Here is a 15,492-nt window from a genome sequence, read left to right as displayed (position 1 = left end):
TTTGACTGTCTCATGTCTCTGGCATCTCTGCTCCTGACCAGCTCTGACTTCTCTGGCTTGGATCTGATCACATGTATTGTTTCCTCTGGTACTGCATTCCCTGTCCATTACCGACCTGGCTGCTGCACTGTGGTGCTATGCTGTGAGTGCATCCTTTTTTCCCTCACCTGCACCCCCTGATGGAGGTTGCGCGCTACTGCTTTGCAGCAGCATTACACCTTTATTGGGATCTTTCTGCTTTGTGCTGAGGAAACTGGACAGTGGAGGTAGCAGTATCCTATTCCTTCTGAAGTCATATAGTAACCATTCGCTAAGATGACCTTTTCTGATTAGCTTTCATTAAGGTCAGTGAAGAAATCCTTATTATTTGTCATATTGCTACTTGCACCAGAATCTATGCACCATATAGACTTTGCAGATGGGCTTGTTCTGGCATTAAATGCAGCTTCAGGACATGCAGAATCTTCCTTTACAGCTGTTTTAACCCTTTGATGACTGTTCTGCTTTTTAAGCTGATTCATTCTTACTTTCCAAATTCTGCAGTCTACTTTAAGGTGGCCGGGCTTTTTACAGACAAAACATTCACGAGTTTCTCTTAGATTGCTTTTATATTTAGGCAAATCCTGTGTCTTTAATGCTGTTTCTGCTCTGGATTCATTACTGCTGCTTACATGCTGCGTTTTTCTCTTGAATTCATCCAAAAGTTTGCCTTTAACATACTCTAGTATCAGCTCATCATCTGGCCGTGCATCTAGTGCAGTCACAAGTCTGTCATAACTCTCTGGAAGACCACTTATTAGAAATGCAGCAGCATGAAAATCTTTAATTTCTTCTCCAAAACCCCTGAGATGCGGGGGGCGTGGCTATGCCGTGAGAGGGAGAGGAAGCTGGTGAGGAGAGCTCCGCAGAATCCTGACTGATCCTGGTCCCTAGACCCTTTCCTAACAGCTCACCTGCTGCTGACTGGATCCTCCTTGGACGCTGGGACCCCCTGGGCACTCCATGGCAGGTCGGGAGATGGCTTCTGGGAGCGGGCGACGGAGGAGATAGGGGCGGGCGGCTGGTTCCCCCTTGAGGCGTCGGCCATCTTGGGTGCGCAGCTCAGCTGCTGAGAGCTGCAGCGCCGGCTTCCCACTGCTGCACCGCCGCCGGGCAGAGAAGAAAAACAGCGGACAATCTGGGGGAGTGCACGGTGAGTGCCCTGGAAAAACGGGCCCCGTGTGATATCTCTCTTCTCCTATCCGTTCACTGTGCCGGCTGGCACCATCATTAAGGGAGGCTCTGTGCGCCCTCCCCCACTGCAGCTGCCACTGCGGGACCCCCCCTCCCTCCCCGGGCCATAAAGGTCATCTGGACTGTGCCTGGCTACCGTCCTTGCAATCCTTCAGGCATCCCCCTGTAGCCTGATCTATACTTAACTGTTACCAGCCCGCTGTGATCCCTCTGTGTAGTGGATAATACCTGGATCGCGCGCCTCATTTATTTCATTGGAAGCACTGCAGACAATCATGAGCCGACTTAAAGGGTCGGGAGCGGCGGCGGAAAGATAAAAGGAGTTTGCAAGACCTGACCCCGCTAAAAGTGCGCGGCATAATAGGAGCACATCCTCTCAAGTTCAGTGCAAAAATCGCCATTCTGGGGGTGAGGAGGAGATGGAACAGGAAGAATTGACCCTTAAACAAGCATCTGAGCAGTTGATGCAGGCTATCTCATTGACCAGGACATCCCTGACGGAGAAAATTGAGGATATTTATACGGAGGTGGGGAGACTCCGTCAGGATATGCAGGCCATGAAAGGACGCATTACGGAGGTGGAGACGAGGATGTCCAGGGTGGAAGACACCATTACACCTATGGAGGCTAAATTAACGAAGGTGGCGGGCTCCATAAATGCCTGGAAGCAGAAGGCGGATGATTTAGAAAACAGAACGCGCCGGAATAATATCCGTATTGTTGGGCTGCCTGAGCACTCGGAAGGTCAACATCCTGAGCAATTTCTGGAGGATTGGCTTAAGACCTCCCTGGGGGATGAATTCTCCTCAATGTTCACCGTTGAAAGAGCCCACAGGGTCCCTACAAGACCCCTGCCTCCGGGGGCCCCGCCTCGATCATTCCTGGCACGCCAGCTTAACTGCAAGGACAGAGATACCATTTTGCGTCTTGCACGCCTGAAAAGTCCTATTAAATTCAACAATGCTGTTGTTTCCATCTTTCCGGATTTCTCCGTGGAGCTGCAGAGGCAGCGGGCACAGCTCTTCGAGGTCAAGAAGCAACTGAGAAACAGGAACGTTGTGTATTCGATGATGTATCCGGCCCGGCTCCGAGTTGTCCATGAGGGTTCCTCCGTGTTTTTTGCGGATCCATTGGAGGCAACTGAGTGGATACGGTCCCATGGGGGATTCCCGGCGAAGGAATCCTAATGTGACGGTTGTTACATCAGATTTTCTCAATTAATGGTCTAATTGGAGCTCTCCCGGCGAGTTCCCAAATTCCAGCTATACCGGACGTTGGATTCAGTGATGGTATCCCCTTGTTCATTTTTTGATGGGGGCGTAAGACTGTACGTCTATGTTACTAGGTTCCTGTTTTGCTTTTTCTTTTTCAAAAGTTTTAATTTTTATAGTTGTTTAGATAGAGGCCGCAGCTGACGCCAAATTCTGTTATCTGTGTGGGGTCTATGCACTGGGATCGGGCACCATTATGCATCATATACAGATAGACGGGAATAGGTTCTAAGCTGATTTGTATGACCTGGAATGTAAGAGGCATAAAAACCCCTCAAAAGAAAATTAAGGTGTTCTCACAGATCAGACATTACTGTCCTCACATTGTGGCCTTGGTAGTGACACACCTGACTAGAGAAACAGTTCGGTGGGTACAGAAACCGTGGGTGCAATGGTTCATACATGCTTTTCACACCAGCTACTCAAGGGGAGTTTCTCTGTTAATCCATAAGAATGTTCGGTGGGAGGTCAGGGAGGCCCGGAGAGACCCCGAGGGACGATTTTGTTTGTGCACGCAATGATTAACTCTCAGAAATATGTCATTCTTTGTATTTATAACCCCCCTCTGGCCAATATATCAATCCTTCTGTCCTGTGTCACATCATCAATAAACACCAGTGACCCAGTGCCACTGGCAGCCATGCATGCCCAAGCCATCACACTGCCTCCGCCGTGTTTTTTACAGATGATGTGGTATGCTTTGGATCTTGAGCTGTACCACGCCTTCGCCATACTTTTCTCTTTCCATCATTCTGGTAGAGGTTGATCTTGGTTTCATCTGTCCAAAGAATGTTCTTCCAGAACTGTGCTGGCTTTTTTAGATTTTTTTTTAGCAAAGTCCAGTCTAGCCTTTTTATTTTGGATGCTTATGAGTGGCTTGCACCGTGCAGTGACCCCTCTGTGTTTACTTTCATGCAGTCTTCTCTTTATGGTAGATTTGGATATTGATACGCCTGCCTCCTAGAGAGTGTTGTTCACTTGGTTGGCTGTTGTGAAGGGATTTCTCTTCACCATGGAGATTATTCTGCGATCATCCACCACTGTTGTCTTCCGTGGGCACCCAGGTCTTTTTGCATTGATGAGTTCACCAGTGCTTTCTTTCTTTCTCAGGATGTACCAAACTGTAGATTTTGCCACTCCTAATGTTGTAGCAATTTCTCAGATGGTTTTTTTTCTGTTTTTGCAGCTTAAGGATGGCTTGTTTCACCTGCATGGAGAGCTCCTTTGACGGCATGTTTCCTTAACAGCAAAACCTTCCAAATGCAAGCACCACACCTCAAATCAACTCCAGGCCTTTTATCTGCTTAATTGAGAATGACATAACGAAGGGATTGCCCACACCTGTCCATGAAATAGCCTTGGAGTCAATTGTCCAATTACTTTTGGTCCCTTTAAAAACAGGGTGGCACATGTTAAGGAGCTGAAACTCCTAAACCCTTCATCCAATTTTAATGTGGATACCCTCAAATGAAAGCTGAAAGTCTGAACTTCAACTGCATCTGAATTGTTTTGTTTAAAATTCATTGTGGTAATGTTTAGAACCAAAATTAGAAAAATGTTGTCTCTGTCCAAATATATATGGACCTAACTGTATGATAAGCTTAATAGATCAGGGATAAATCATTTGTGTTTCTCTATCTGTGCAGCATCTACAGCAGGCTGCTTCTCTCATACACAGACACAGCAGGAAAACAGGAAATACAGTCACATGCTCCCCCTGTGTGAGCCTCTGTGAGTTTTTTTTTAAGCTTTATAAATAGTTTACAAATTTAGCAACTAAACACTCATAGACATAAATGAGTTTTTGCACCAAACATATTCCAACAACTTGTGTAATGAGAACAGTGGAGATGGCAGGATTAGAGCTGATCATAGATGGGACTTCTCCATCTGTCTGTGACTTTTACAATATTTGTTTCAGGGTGAAGATCTGACCCATATTAATACTACAGAGACATATGTGAGAGATGATGAGCGGTGTAAAGAGGAGATTCCCACATATGACTACCCAGGTGAGTAGTAACCACTGAATGCAGAGAAGTCACAGATTCCTCTCAGTCACCGGCTGTGGCTGCTTTATCGGTGGTGTAGTCCGGCCGTATTACCATGATCACCATTTTGCCTCTAGACCACAACATTCTCCTCCACTCAAAACTGTTCAAATGACTTTGGGCATTGAAAGCCCTTTTCTATAGAACTTCCAACCTGGAGGATCCACCTACCCCCTGGGATTAGGAGACGCTAACCGTTACCTGCCCAGATCTGTAAACTATAAAGCCAAATGACAGCGTACGTAGAATGTGCTGACAGGTTAGAAAATCACTTGAAGAAAAATCTTATGATGGGCCTGTAAGAGAAAGTGGAGGGTAATGATGCTGTTGGCTTCCTAGAGTCCTGAGATGTAATTCAGGGCTGAAATCTAATATCCCGAGATCTTGATACAGAGATCTCCATCTGTGCATGCGCTGCCCCCCGGTGGCCATGTTTACAGAGTCCACCGCACAGGACATGTGAGGGCTCTGGCATTTCACGAAATGTTGACAGAGTCCCCCCACAGCGGCGGACACCCCGGGCAGCAGCAATGGTGGCAACCCCGGGCAGCGACAGCAGCAGCACCCCACTCCTGCCTCCTCCAGCAGCGACACTATGACCCCACTTCACCACAGCAATAAGACGCATGGATTATAAGAAGCACCACCATGTTATTAAAAAAAAAATTCCTATTTTTCTCCTCAAAATTTGGGGTGCGTCTTATAATCCGGAATGTATTATAATCCATAAAATACGGTAACATGTTTTTTATTTTAGCTCTTTTTGTACAGGTTCATTTTGTATGGCAGTTTGATGATGGTGGGATCGGCCTGCCTCACTTATGTGAGTCTGCAACTACCTGGTAGCCTTTAAAATAAGGTCTCCATTACCTCTGCCATATGCCTGAGATCTAAATTTAAGACACATCACCTCTGCACTAGTATAAAAAGTTCTCTATGAATATCTAATCTTTCTTCTTGAAACTCATCTGACAGAAAATATTGGCCCTTACGATAGTTTAGATTGCCGAGAGCCACCGAGCCCCATACTCTAATTACCCAGAGAGTTTTCACCAGGATAATAGGAAACAAATGGACCTTACAAATTATTTCCCAATGTCTCTTCAATCCAACAATCCCCTATATATGGTTGTACACTACTTTCTGGGCACATGGTAGGGTTAAGAAAGGAAGGAGCGCCATTTAGCTATTCGTACACAGATCTTGATGGAATAGTTTGCAGACACGATGTATTGGGAGCACTGTTAGTGATCACCTGGCAGATGAAAAGATGGCCACCACGAGAAGGCTTGGCTCTATCTACTCTATTTTCCAGATCCCAGTGATTGCCTTGCTCATCATCCTTTAACCCCTCTACATGGATCTGGACTTACACAGAGACCCCTAGGCTTGGGCCATGGTGTTACCCGCTATTCTGTGGAGTGAGATGGCAAGAAGAATAGTCAGGTAGTTGGCCATAACCAGGAGGGCAGAGAAAGTAGAAAATCAGAAGACACAAGTGTAGTCAGTAAGCGGGCTGGGATTACACCAGGAAACAAATACACCAGCTGAGCACAGAGGACTGAATCAGAGGAGAACAAGGCTGTATCTGGCAGATTCCGAGAATAGGCTTCAAGCTTTAGGAGGGTTTGGTGCTTTCTAATTGGCTTAAGCAGGTAGCAGATTGCTACCAGATTGCTGGACAGCACACAAACCCATACTGCCAGGCTGGATGAAACTACTGGTCTCAGGCACCCTAATCTTAGCGGCTGGACAGAGCCAGCGCCACCCAGAGCTTCTGGTTTCGATGTCTCTTTTATTACCAGCAACGTCTGCACAATAAATAAGGCGCTGCTTGGTGATGGAATCAAACATCGCAGGAGCAGATTCCAGTGGAGAGGGGACACACCATCTGCAGATGCCCTAATATAACAAAATTACAGGAAACTAAAGCAGTAGAAATCCCCATAAAGTGGCTCCATTATGGAAAATATAACCCTCAGTGAATTATTCTATGGGAGTAGTGACACTTTCCGGAAATTAGCTCGCACTGGATGTTGCAACATGAAAATTGCACATTTGTCATTTTATTATCCAACACATAATGCCCAGATTGTGCTCCAGGAAACACACACCGTAAATTAAGTGGGTTCATCTCACTATAGTAATGCCAAATATATGGATGCTAAATATGGTTTGGGCGCACTACAAGGCTCAGAAGAGAGTGAATATTTGACTTTGGGAGAGCGGATATTGCTGGATTGGTTTATGGAAGCCATGTTGCTTTTCAAGAGCTTTTGAGCCACAAATATTGTGGAAACCTTTTGGTTTTCCTCTGTCAGATGATGGACCTTAGTGGTGTCTTGTGTTTCCGTGAGATGAGTAGAAGTTTTATTGGTATAATTTTCACATATATAACATTGTTGGCTTTTTGTTCCATGTTTGGGAGGCAGAATGAACAAACCATTGAACACCATGATGCACTGGTTCATGCTATGAGGCTTTCGATTAGACTGTGACTCTCATTGTCTTGGTGAAAACTTAAATATTTTTAAAAAGCTTGTATTTTTTTATGGACAGCTTAAGTAGAAATGTCCAAAAGTATAAAATTTTAGGATATTTTATTCAAAATTATTAATTGGTTTTATTTTTAGCAGATGACTGTACCTGGAGATCAGAGGGAACGCTGACATCTTCAATTTTTAAATCTGATGATCTTGAGATCTCACAGGATACAATTGAAGTTAATGCCGTTACTCCACATATACCATCATCCCTTCATAGCAAAGATCTGTCATCTGATCCTGTGAAACAGGTCCCATCTTTTGGTTCATTACCAACTACTAAGGAAAATCAAAGTCACAATACAAGCTTTAAAAAATTAATTGATTCTAAAGGAAAGGAGCCATTTTCAGATTCAGAATATGGAAATAGTTTTCTTGAAAAGACTTTTCTTAAACATGAAAAAATTCACATAACAGAGAATAGATTTTCCTGTTCACAATGTGGGAAATGTTGTACAAAGAAATCAGATTTGCTTAAGCACCAAAGAACTCACACAGGGGAGAAACCTTTTTCCTGTTCAGAATGTGGGAAATGTTTTAACCAGAAATCAGATTTGGTTAATCACCATAGAACTCACACAGGGGAGAAGCCTTTTTCCTGTTCAGAATGTGGGAAATGTTTTAACTGGAAATCAGATTTGGTTAGGCACCAAAGAACTCACACAGGGGAGAAACCTTTTTCCTGTTCAGAATGTGGGAAATGTTTTAACCAGAAATCAGATTTGGTTAATCACCATAGAACTCACACAGGGGAGAAGCCTTTTTCCTGTTCAGAATGTGGGAAATGTTTTAACTGGAAATCAGATTTGGTTAGGCACCAAAGAACTCACACAGGGGAGAAACCTTTTTCCTGTTCAGAATGTGGGAAATGTTTTAACTGGAAATCATATTTGTTTAAGCACCAAAGAACTCACACAGGGGAGAAACCTTTTTCCTATTTAGAATGTGGGAAACATTTTGTGAGGAAATCATCTCTTCTTAGTCACCAAAAAACTCACACAGGGGAGAAACCTTTTTCATGTTCAGAATGTGGGAAATGTTTTAACAAGAAATCTAATTTTGTTGCACACCAGAAAACTCACACAGGGGAGAAGCCTTTTTCCTGTTCAGAATGTTGGAAATGTTTTAGCCAGAAATCAGATTTGGTTAAGCACCATAGAACTCACACAGGGGAGAAGCCTTTTTCCTGTTCAGAATGTGGGAAATGTTTTATCCAGAAATCAGATTTGTTTAAGCACCAAAGAACTCACACAAGGGAGAAGCCTTTTTCCTGTTCAGAATGTGGGAAATGTTTTACAAAGAAATCAGATTTGGTTAAGCACCAAATAACTCACACAGGTGAGAAGCCTTTTTCCTGTTCAGAATGTGGGAAATGTATTGCACATAAATCACATATTGTTACTCACCATAGAACTCACACAGGCGAGAAGCCTTTTTCCTGTTTAGAATGTTGGAAATGTTTTACAAAAAACTCAGATTTGGTTAAGCACCAAAGAACTCACACAGGGGAGAAGCCTTTTTCCTGTTCAGAATGCAGGAAATGCTTTACCCAGAAATCAAATTTGATTAAGCACCAAAGAACGCACACAGGAGAGAAGCCTTTTTCCTGTTCAGAATGTGAGAAATGTTTTACAAAGAAATCAGATTTGGTTAAGCACCAAAGAACCCACACAGGGGAGAAGCCTTTTTCCTGTTCAGAATGCGAGAAGTGTTTTAACTGGAAATCAGATTTGTTTAAGCATCAAAGAACTCACGCGGGGGAGAATCCTTTCTCCTCTTCAGAATGTGGGAAATGTTTTGTGAGGAAATCATCTCTTCTTAGTCACCAAAAAACTCACACAGGGGAGAAACCTTTTTCATGTTCTTAATGTGGGAAATGTTTTCTACCGAAATCAACTCTTAATAAACATCAGGGAAGTCATACGGGGAGAAGCTTTTTTCATGTTCAAAATGTTGGAAATATTTTAACTAAAAATTGTATCTTCTTAAAGGTGTTGACCACTACTAGGACAACCCCTTGTCATTCCTCATGATTGGCCATGTTACAATAAAAACATTCATTGTACGAGAATGATCAGTACTAAATATATCTCTTTGATAACTCTCTTCTCGACCCTCTCCAATCCGGTTTCCGCTCTTTACACTCTACTGAAACTGCCCTCACTAAAGTCTCTAGTGATCTACTAACAGCTAAATGAAATGGTCATTACTCCATGCTAATTCTCTTGGATCTCTCTGCAGCATTTGACACTGTGGATCATCAGCTCCTCCTCACTATGCTCCGTTCCATTGGCCTCAAGAACACCGTTCTCTCCTGGTTCTCCTCCTATCTCTCTGACTGCTCCTTTACTGTATCTTTTGCCGGTTCATCCTCCTCTCGCCTTCCCCTTACTGTTGGGGTTCCTCAAGGATCGGTTCTAGGCCCCCTCCTCTTCTCCTTATACACTGCCCCTATTGGTCAAACAATCAGTAGATTTGGTTTCCAGTACCATCTCTATGCTGATGACACCCAATTATATGCTTCTTCTCTTGACATCACGCCCGCCTTTCTAGAAAACACCGGCGATTGTCTAAACGCTGTGTCTTACATCATGTCCTCACTATATCTGAAACTGAACCTGTCAAAGACTGAACTCCTTGTGTTTCCTCCCTCTACTAATGTACCTATACCCGACATTGCCATTTCTGTGTGTGGTTCCACTATTACTCCCCAGCAACATGCTCGCTGTCTTGGTGCCATACTTGACTCCAAGCTTTCCTTTGCCCCCTACATTCGATCACTGGCTCACTCTTGTCATCTGCACCTCAAAAACATTTCTAGAATTCAACCTTTTCTTATTTTTGACTCTGCAAAAACTCTTACTGTTTCTCTTATTCATTCTCGTCTCGACTATTGTAACTCCCTTCTAATCGGTCTCCCTCTTACCAAACTCTCCTCTCTCCAATCTGTCTTGAATGCTGCAGCCAGGATCATATTCCTCACCAATCGTTACACCGATGCCTCTACCTTGTGCCAGTCATTACACTGGCTACCCATTCTCTCCAGAATTCAGTATAAACTTATTACCCTCACCCACAAAGCCCTCCATGGCTCAGCACTACCCTACATCTCCTCCCTTGTTTCAGTATACCACCCTACCCGTGCCCTCCGTTCTGCTGATGACCTGATGTTAGCATCCTCAATAATCAGAACCTCCCACTCCCGTCTCCAAGACTTTACACGTGCTGCGCCAATTCTTTGGAATGCACTTCCCAGGTCAATACGATTAGTCCCCAATCCCCACAATTTTAAGCGTGCCCTGAAAACGCATTTATTCAGACTGGCCTATTGCCTCAACACATTAACCTAATCTATCCCTGTGTGGCACAGCCAAAAGTTTTACCATAACCAGGTTCCCCGCATCATGTTCCCACATGCTTTATGCATCCATTAGCCCTCTGTGTCTGTACTGTTACACACTTAACATTATGGCTGGTCCATTCAATCAGGGCAACTGTTACCACCCACCTTTCGTGTCTACCTTTTTTCTTTTCCTCATAGATTATAAGCTTGCGAGCAGGGCCCTCATTCCTCTTGGTATTTGTAATGGTCTATTTGATTATTGTTATGCTGTAATGTCTATTGTCTGTACAAGTCCCCTCTGAAATGTAAAGTTCTGCGGAATATGTCAGCGATATAGAAATATAATTTATTATTATTATAAATACATTGAACAGCCATGTCGGACTGAGCTGCCATCTTAGAAAAACTTTCACTAACTAACTTTGCAGCTAGTGAGATGACCTTATGGGAGCTCTAGCCAGAATGGAGACATAAAATGACATCAGAGCCATTAGCAGGTATGGTTGGCATACACAAAGGTTAATAGGAGTAGCTGCAGGGCATTGTGAGAGTAAATAATGGTGTCATATGGTAGTAAGTAGGGATGAGCGACTTTGCCTTTTTTCGGGTAGAGTCAGGTTTCATGAAACCCGACTTTCTCAAAAGTCGGGTCGAACGAAATCGGCCGATTATTGCAAAAAGTCGAAGGCCGACTGAAACACGAAACCCAATGCAAGTCAATGGGGAACCAAGGTCGGCAGGGAGTGGAGGACAGGAAACACACCTACAGTGCCCATTTTAATGCCAAAAACATCAATTCTTATTACTTAAGCTTGTCAACCTTAATTTACTTTATAATAATAGTTAGGCATTGAACACTGGGGGTTATTTGGCTAAAGTTGTGTGGGGGGGGTAGGGCTGGCTCCAGATTTTCATGGGCCCAGGGCCAAAGAGTGTCAATTGGCTCCTTTAACACATGCCACAATTCATGATCCTCTAATATGGCAGAGAAATAGCGGTATAGTACAATGAAAAATACTTCACTTCTTACATCTCATGACTGATATCCATTTTAAATTCTCCAATAGCTCCAAAAACGGACAGTATATAACTCCGTACAGTATTATGTCCACCGCATAGTGCGCTGTACAGAGTAATGAGGCCCATATATTTCTCCATACAGAATCATTGGTCCCATATAATGTTTGAAACAGTATATGATGAGCTCCACATAATGCTACAGTATATGATGGGCCCCATGGATGAAGCTCCACTGTGTTATGGGCCCAAATAATGCTCCATATATAATGGGCCCCATTTCTAATGCTCCAGTGCATAATGGGCCCTGTAAATGCTGCTCCAGTGTCTGATGTCCACCTTTGGAATGCTCCAGTGTATGGTGGGCCTCATATATCATTCTCCAGCGTATAGTGCTCCCCAAAAATAGCTGTCCCAACATTGAAAACAATTAAATAAGTCTCCTCGCTAGGGAATCCCTGTACTAGTCTGGACTCCTCGTCGTCCCCATTTTCCATCTCACTGCACTTGGACTGTTTAGGCAGAGGGCGTACAGACGTGATGTCATCGCGCTCTCTGACCAGAATGTCACTGTCAGGAAACGCGGAAGACGTCACGGCAGTGGAGCAGGGAGAGGTAAGTATTTCAACTTTGCAAGTGCTGTGATCCTGAGCAAGCAGGGGGGGCCCATTCATTGGCGACGGCACTGGCGCAGGGCCCCTCATAGTACGCCGGTGTGTCTGACGGCGGGTGTGCAACCCCACCGTCAGAGACACTTGATTCTACTATGAGGGACCTTGTGCCAGTGCCATTGCCAAAGAGTGTTCCCACCCACCTGTCCAGGGCAACGGCACTCGCACGGGTGCATGTGCCAGGTGGTGACCCCGACCGTGTGGGAGGAGGCAGCCCAGTTAGGGAGGTGGAAAAATTGGCATATGTTGATGTTGGACATTCAGCAGCTGCAAATGGAGTAATTGGAGAAGTCCGCAGAAGAGGAGGACAAAAGCAAGCCATTTTTCTGGCAGGGGAAGGTGGGTCAAAATCCTTTGAAACCCATGCATGGTTCATTTTAATGAAGGTTAGATCATCAACATTTTGGGTCGACAGACGGGTCCTTTTTTCTGTCGGGATTGATCCAGCAGCACTGAAGACTCGCTCAGATAACACACTAGCAGCAGGGCAAGCGAGCTCCTGTAAGGCATATTGTGCCAATTCAGGCCAGGTGTCAAGTTTACTGGCCCAATAGTCAAAGGGGAATGACCGGTGAGGGAGAACATCGATATGGGAGGAGAAGTAGTTTGTTACCATAGTTGACAACTGCTGTCTCCTGTCACTTTCCATCGATGCTGTATTACCAGTCGTGTGAGCAGTACTTGAAAAATCAGTCCACAACATGGTCATTAAACCCCTGTGTCCAACGCCACTTCGGCTGTGTGCACCACGAACACCTCTTCCATGTTGCCCCCTACGGCTCGTTGGAAAAACATCACTGCCGCTGTGTGCTGGGAATGCCTCAAACAAACGGTTTACCATAGTTGCTTGTTTTTTAGCCATTATTAGCTCTAGGTTCTCCTGTGGCATGATGTTTTGGAATGTGCCTTTATAGCATGGATCCAGGATGCTGGGCAACCAGTAGTCGTCATCGTTCATCATTTTGGCAATGCGGAGGTCCCTTTTTAGGATCTGCGAGGCATAATCAGACATGTGGGCCAATGTTCCAGGTGTCAATGATGCACTGCGATTGCTGGGAGGAGGAGCACTTTCTGGCAAATCAACATCCCTCCAGTCACGCACAAACCCTGTACCTGACCTTGCCACGCCAACATTTTCTCTTGTCCCCTGAAAAGCATCCTCCTGCCCAAAATAATCATCCCCATCATCCTCCTCCTCTTCCTCTTCTTCCTCCACCTTGCCCACGAGACTTCCCTGACCAGACAATGGCTGACTGTTGTAAAATATCAGTATTTCTATAATAAAAAAATATATTGACTACGTAGCGTATGCAGAGTCTAGTCCTGCTAACAAGCTCTGTTTAGCTTAGAGAGTGACTGAGCTATTCTGAGTTCTTTTGCTCATACATTTGTTCCTGCGTGTCAGACGTATAGGTCACTTGTTAGAATTGTCAATATGTGACTATTTAGAGGTTATGTATGGTTCTAAAGATTGCAGGTTTTAGGTTTAAGTTACTCTGGCTAAGGTAAATGCATTAATAACTATATGCATATTGTAAAATAACTAGGGTTCACTTAATATGGAAGAAGTTATGAACATAGAGGAAAGCCACCATATGTGGTTGTAGTTTAAAGGTCAAAATAGTATATAAGCCGACCTAACTCTTGTTCAGTCAGATCTCATATCCCTTGAGATTCTCGAACACACACACAGAACAGCTGCTCAAGACCATATGTAAGAACCAAAATGCTTCTTTTTCTTCTTTTAAAGTAACATTTATATTTTGTGTGCTATGAACTTACTTTTCTTCATTTTTGTAATAATTTTTTGAATGAACAATTAAACAAGATTTATTTTATCCACAATTCAACATTGCTTTTCATTTTTATCCTCACCGAGCTCTTACTCAAAAGTGAGAATGGGAGTTATATTTTTCTTCATTTTGGCGAGCCTTGGCCAGGCTGACCTTTTGTGCTAACTTTGGCTGGCATTCCATCATCGGTTGTACAAGGGGGAGAACTAGAACTCTGCTAAAAACACCTATTGTACAAGCCTCCTCAGGAATTCCACTATTTCACGGCACAAGGATCAGACTGAACCTAAAGTAGACGAGTGAGGATCGTACAGAGCTGCAAGCATCCCATCCAGACGGAGATCTGAGGATTGCATAAGGACACAGAGGACCATCCATTGGATCAAAGCTCCATAGGTGAGAAAATGGATTTTATACATGATTATTTTAAGAAAAGTAACATAGAGTTTAAGTTTGATCATAGTTATACAGACGCACAATTATGGTCTAGTTTGTATAATCAATGTGAAGCAGAAAATGTTAAAATTGACAAGCGTTTTTTCCCAGTAAGGAAATTACAAAGAAAGCTTCAAAATGTCATGCAGCTGGTCCACGTGTATAATAGCCTAGTCTTTGAGAAAACTGAACCCAACACTTATAAAACATGCATTGTCACACAGGAAACTGATCACACTGACACACCAGGTGACACACAAGAGTCTGACGAGGATTATTTTGACTGTCCAAATTGTTTGATATTGTCAGAACACATAGAACAATTGGAGGATCAGATTGATACCAGGACAGAGTTATTGTCCAAATTACGACAAGATATAAAAAAGATTTCAGTTAACACAAGATCAACAGGTAAACAGGAGGACAGTGCTGCTGCCTCATCATTTGTACCAGACACACAAGATCCAGATGCTTCAGTAGAGGAATTAGAGGCAGTAGAATTACAACGGAAAAAATTACATGACAGAGCAGCACGCATTAATCTGAAAATACACGATCAGTTAATGAAAATTGTAAAAGACATTCCAAATTACAACGATAAGATGGACGCCTTTTATAATGCAGACATTTTTTAATCAAACACAGACAAATTCAATCTTAATGATGAGCAAAAGAATAAGATATTCAAAGTATGGCTACCTTCACATATGGGAAAAAGATTACTGACCACACCCAGACTAAATGATGATCATGAAATGACACATAGTACAAAAGAAGACAGACTTAGACAATTAGTATTGCTTACAACTGGAGAAGACATGCCTACAGTTGATATTTTAGGGAATTTACAAACAAATATTTCCGATGATCCATTCTCTTTTTTGGTAAAATTTGAACAGGCCTACCGAATGGTAATGGATCTCGGGCCTCACGAAGAGCCGGCATCCATGATCAAATTTTTTGTAAAAAAGTTCAAGTACTTGGATCCTGCCTCAGTGCAATTGGCTAACACTCAGCCATCATTGCAAGAAGCAACAGTTTTTATAGACAGAATAAGGAGATCCATGAAACAAAACCAGGTCAAGGCTAAAATAGCGGTAGTTCATGAGAAAGAAGCCAGTCAGCTGAAACCTAG

At 43.5% G+C, this 15,492-nt stretch overlaps 1 protein-coding gene across 1 annotated transcript in view; it reads left to right on the top strand.

Moving 5' to 3' along the window:
- Positions 1-15,492, top strand: part of LOC141060203 (uncharacterized) — a 148,615-nt gene that overhangs the window by 121,274 nt on the left and 11,849 nt on the right. Inside the window, 1 exon segment of the mRNA XM_073556449.1 lies at positions 7,560-14,318. Within this exon segment, the coding sequence (XP_073412550.1) occupies positions 7,560-9,131 (1,572 nt within the window). The 3' untranslated portion in view covers positions 9,132-14,318.

This window comes from Dendrobates tinctorius, unplaced genomic scaffold (assembly GCF_039654945.1).
Source record: "Dendrobates tinctorius isolate UK_male_01 unplaced genomic scaffold, ASM3965494v1 ptg000233l, whole genome shotgun sequence".
In the NCBI taxonomy this organism is placed as follows: domain Eukaryota; kingdom Metazoa; phylum Chordata; class Amphibia; order Anura; family Dendrobatidae; genus Dendrobates; species Dendrobates tinctorius.
Note: the sequence above shows the minus strand (reverse complement) of the source record. Positions and strands in the feature narration are given on the sequence as shown.